This window comes from Montipora capricornis, chromosome 3 (assembly GCF_036669925.1).
Source record: "Montipora capricornis isolate CH-2021 chromosome 3, ASM3666992v2, whole genome shotgun sequence".
NCBI lineage: Eukaryota > Metazoa > Cnidaria > Anthozoa > Scleractinia > Acroporidae > Montipora > Montipora capricornis.
Genome location: NC_090885.1, coordinates 28887075 through 28889574, shown reverse-complemented (window position 1 = coordinate 28889574; position 2500 = coordinate 28887075). Strand labels below are relative to the sequence as shown.

General features: G+C 40.3%; 1 protein-coding gene across 2 annotated transcripts in view; it reads left to right on the top strand.

Annotated features, from left to right (window-relative positions):
• Window positions 1-2500, top strand: part of LOC138042797 (paired amphipathic helix protein Sin3a-like) — a 41709-nt gene that overhangs the window by 33541 nt on the left and 5668 nt on the right. For both annotated transcript variants that reach the window (XM_068888808.1, XM_068888807.1), the window contains exons 28-32: window positions 1-21; window positions 398-580; window positions 897-1075; window positions 1824-1937; window positions 2474-2500. The exon at window positions 1-21 is cut by the window's left edge and continues 86 nt beyond it; the exon at window positions 2474-2500 is cut by the window's right edge and continues 124 nt beyond it. In XM_068888808.1, the coding sequence (XP_068744909.1) occupies window positions 1-21; window positions 398-580; window positions 897-1075; window positions 1824-1937; window positions 2474-2500 (524 nt within the window). The remainder of the gene's footprint in view (window positions 22-397; window positions 581-896; window positions 1076-1823; window positions 1938-2473) is intronic.

Below are 2500 nucleotides of genomic sequence, written 5' to 3'. Positions count from 1 at the left end.
GTTCAGAACATTGTTCGACAGGTACACTAGTTTAGCCTTACTGATGGGGAGGATGAAAGAGACCTCGTGTGCAAAGTTAGGTTACGAGGTCCACAAGGCTTTGTATACTTCATTCAAAATATTCAAGGCGTTGTAATACTTTTTTAAATTTTAAAATGAATAACGATACGATAAGGCCTAATATAAATCCGAACGCTTTTGGAACAAGGAATTATTTCTATGAAATACTTGGGTAGCCGATTTGACAACAAAGTTTAAATGTCAAATTCCTGGCTCCAAGTGAAATGTCAGATTTGAACTCTGAAAATCATGGTGTGGGAGAAGTCTTATTTGGCGTGTACGACTTTTTATTTCCGAAAGAAGGATATGACGTTTGTATGCTTGTGTTTTCTCTTAGCTCCACAACATTGTAACAGACGAGATATGTAGTCAGGTGACTGAGTTGTACCAGCAGGAGCAGGGTAACCTAGCGACTGGAGGAAGCTCGGCCACTCAGCACACTCGCGCACCTGGAGAAGCAGCTTATCAGAAGAGAGCGGAATCCCTGTTGTCCGATGAAAACTGTTATAAAGTCGTCATTGTAAGTTAAAAGAGATGTACAATGTTTTCGAAAATTTTTCAAATAGTGTGGTGTAAACTCCTAGTGCACTGAGTGGCTTCTGAAAGTTAATTTTATTCATATGTGAAGTAATACCAATAACCATCGCAAGAATTTTCCTTTTAGCGGCTTTTGAGAGAGCCGGCTGATGTGGACTAGGAAGCAGCTGATTGCTGTTAAATTATTCTCCTTGCGGTTATTTTCCAAAACTATGATGAGTTAACTTTTACCTATAGTCGTTAAAATCTCGCGCTCTTCAAAAGCAATCTTTTTTACCACTCGCCTGACTTGTCAACAGCATAAGGATAAGAACATTTGCCGGCTGAGTCTTGAGTTGCTGGATACAGATGATTCCCACTCAGAGGATCCGGTGGAGGTGGAAAAGTGGAATGAATATGTGGAGAAGTTTGTTGGCAGCGAAGAGGTTTCCACAGAAGTTAAGGATCATTTACAGACAAAACCCATCTTCTTGCCAAGGTATGGACACGATAACATTAGCCTTGAGAGCTACGAATAATGACAAAAAACATTTATATAGCGCTATTATCACTAACTACGCATGGCTTTGACAAAAAAAGACAATGGCTGTACGCGATCTGTCATGGAAACGTCTGACAACTGCATGAGATGACCGCGGAGGCCACATTTTTCGCCCAAACTGCTGGAAATCATTACTGTCAGCATATGGCCTTTCTTGAAGACACATCAATTCAAAACCAATGTTGACTTTGTAGTCCTTCAGTTCTGAAAGTTCTGGTTATTTCACATTGAAAATCGACAGTTTTAGCCTCTACATGTGGGAAGCCGCTTTTGAGGCTGGATATTTCTTCAGCCGGCAAGTTCTTTTATTTATAATTGAAGAGCGCGGCCTGCCTTTCATCGGAGCGCTATTGTTAACTTTATCAAACCCTGAGATTTATTTCACACATCAAACCGTTTCATGAGTGAGAGTAATTGGTGTACCGAAAGTTTTATCAATTATGTATTCAATTAAGGTGCCGCACATTGAGAAACTGAATGTCACGAAAGACAATTCCGGTCGATGTGAGTTTTTGCAAGCTTCTTTGCAACTACTGCTAAGCTGTTTCATTATTGGTTACGATCTTTCTTTTGGGGACTAGGGAAGTAACTTGCCCACGAGGGTTTTATGATCAGAGCCGTTAGCAAAAGCAGACGCACAAGGTAAACTCGATTTTCTAACTACGTTGCTATGTTTTTTTTCTAGGACTGTGCGCTCCAATTCGCGAATGAAGTCCGCCACCCCAAGCAATGAAAAAGAATCGACAACAAATGACAATGGCTCTTCAACTGATGAGGCTGAAAGTGAGGGAAATAACAGGTGAGAGAACTATTGCATCAAAGAGGATCTACCAATGGACATGTCAGGTATTTAGGGCCTGAAAACGACGAAGAACATCTGTCACTTTCGTTGCAGTGTGCGAAAATAGAACATGAAGCCCGACTAAGACGATGAAGAAAACTCGACTTTGCGACAAAACCCCCCAAAAAGTGATCCCAGAGAAAAGTTGAACGTTGTGCAAAAAATGATGAGTTTAAATAGCGAAAAATGTGTCAAAAAAGCTTATTACATACGAAACTAAAAGTGGCGAGAAGTTAGCTTATGAACTAACGGTAGAACACCTAGTAGCCCCTAGTTTTCGGATAACTCGCTGCTAATTAAAGAAAACGAAACAAAGATATTAAGCAAATACAGCAAACTTTATCGAGTTGTCTTTTGTTCACAGTGCCTCACCTACTTTGACGTTCCGTTGACTCGAAGACATCAAATTTCGTGAATGTTTGTTTGATTGAGAGGCGATGCAAACGGGCCAGTTTTAATAGTAGTTTTAACGTAGACTTTTTTCATTTACACAGCGAGAAAGAGGAAGAGAATGACGAGGT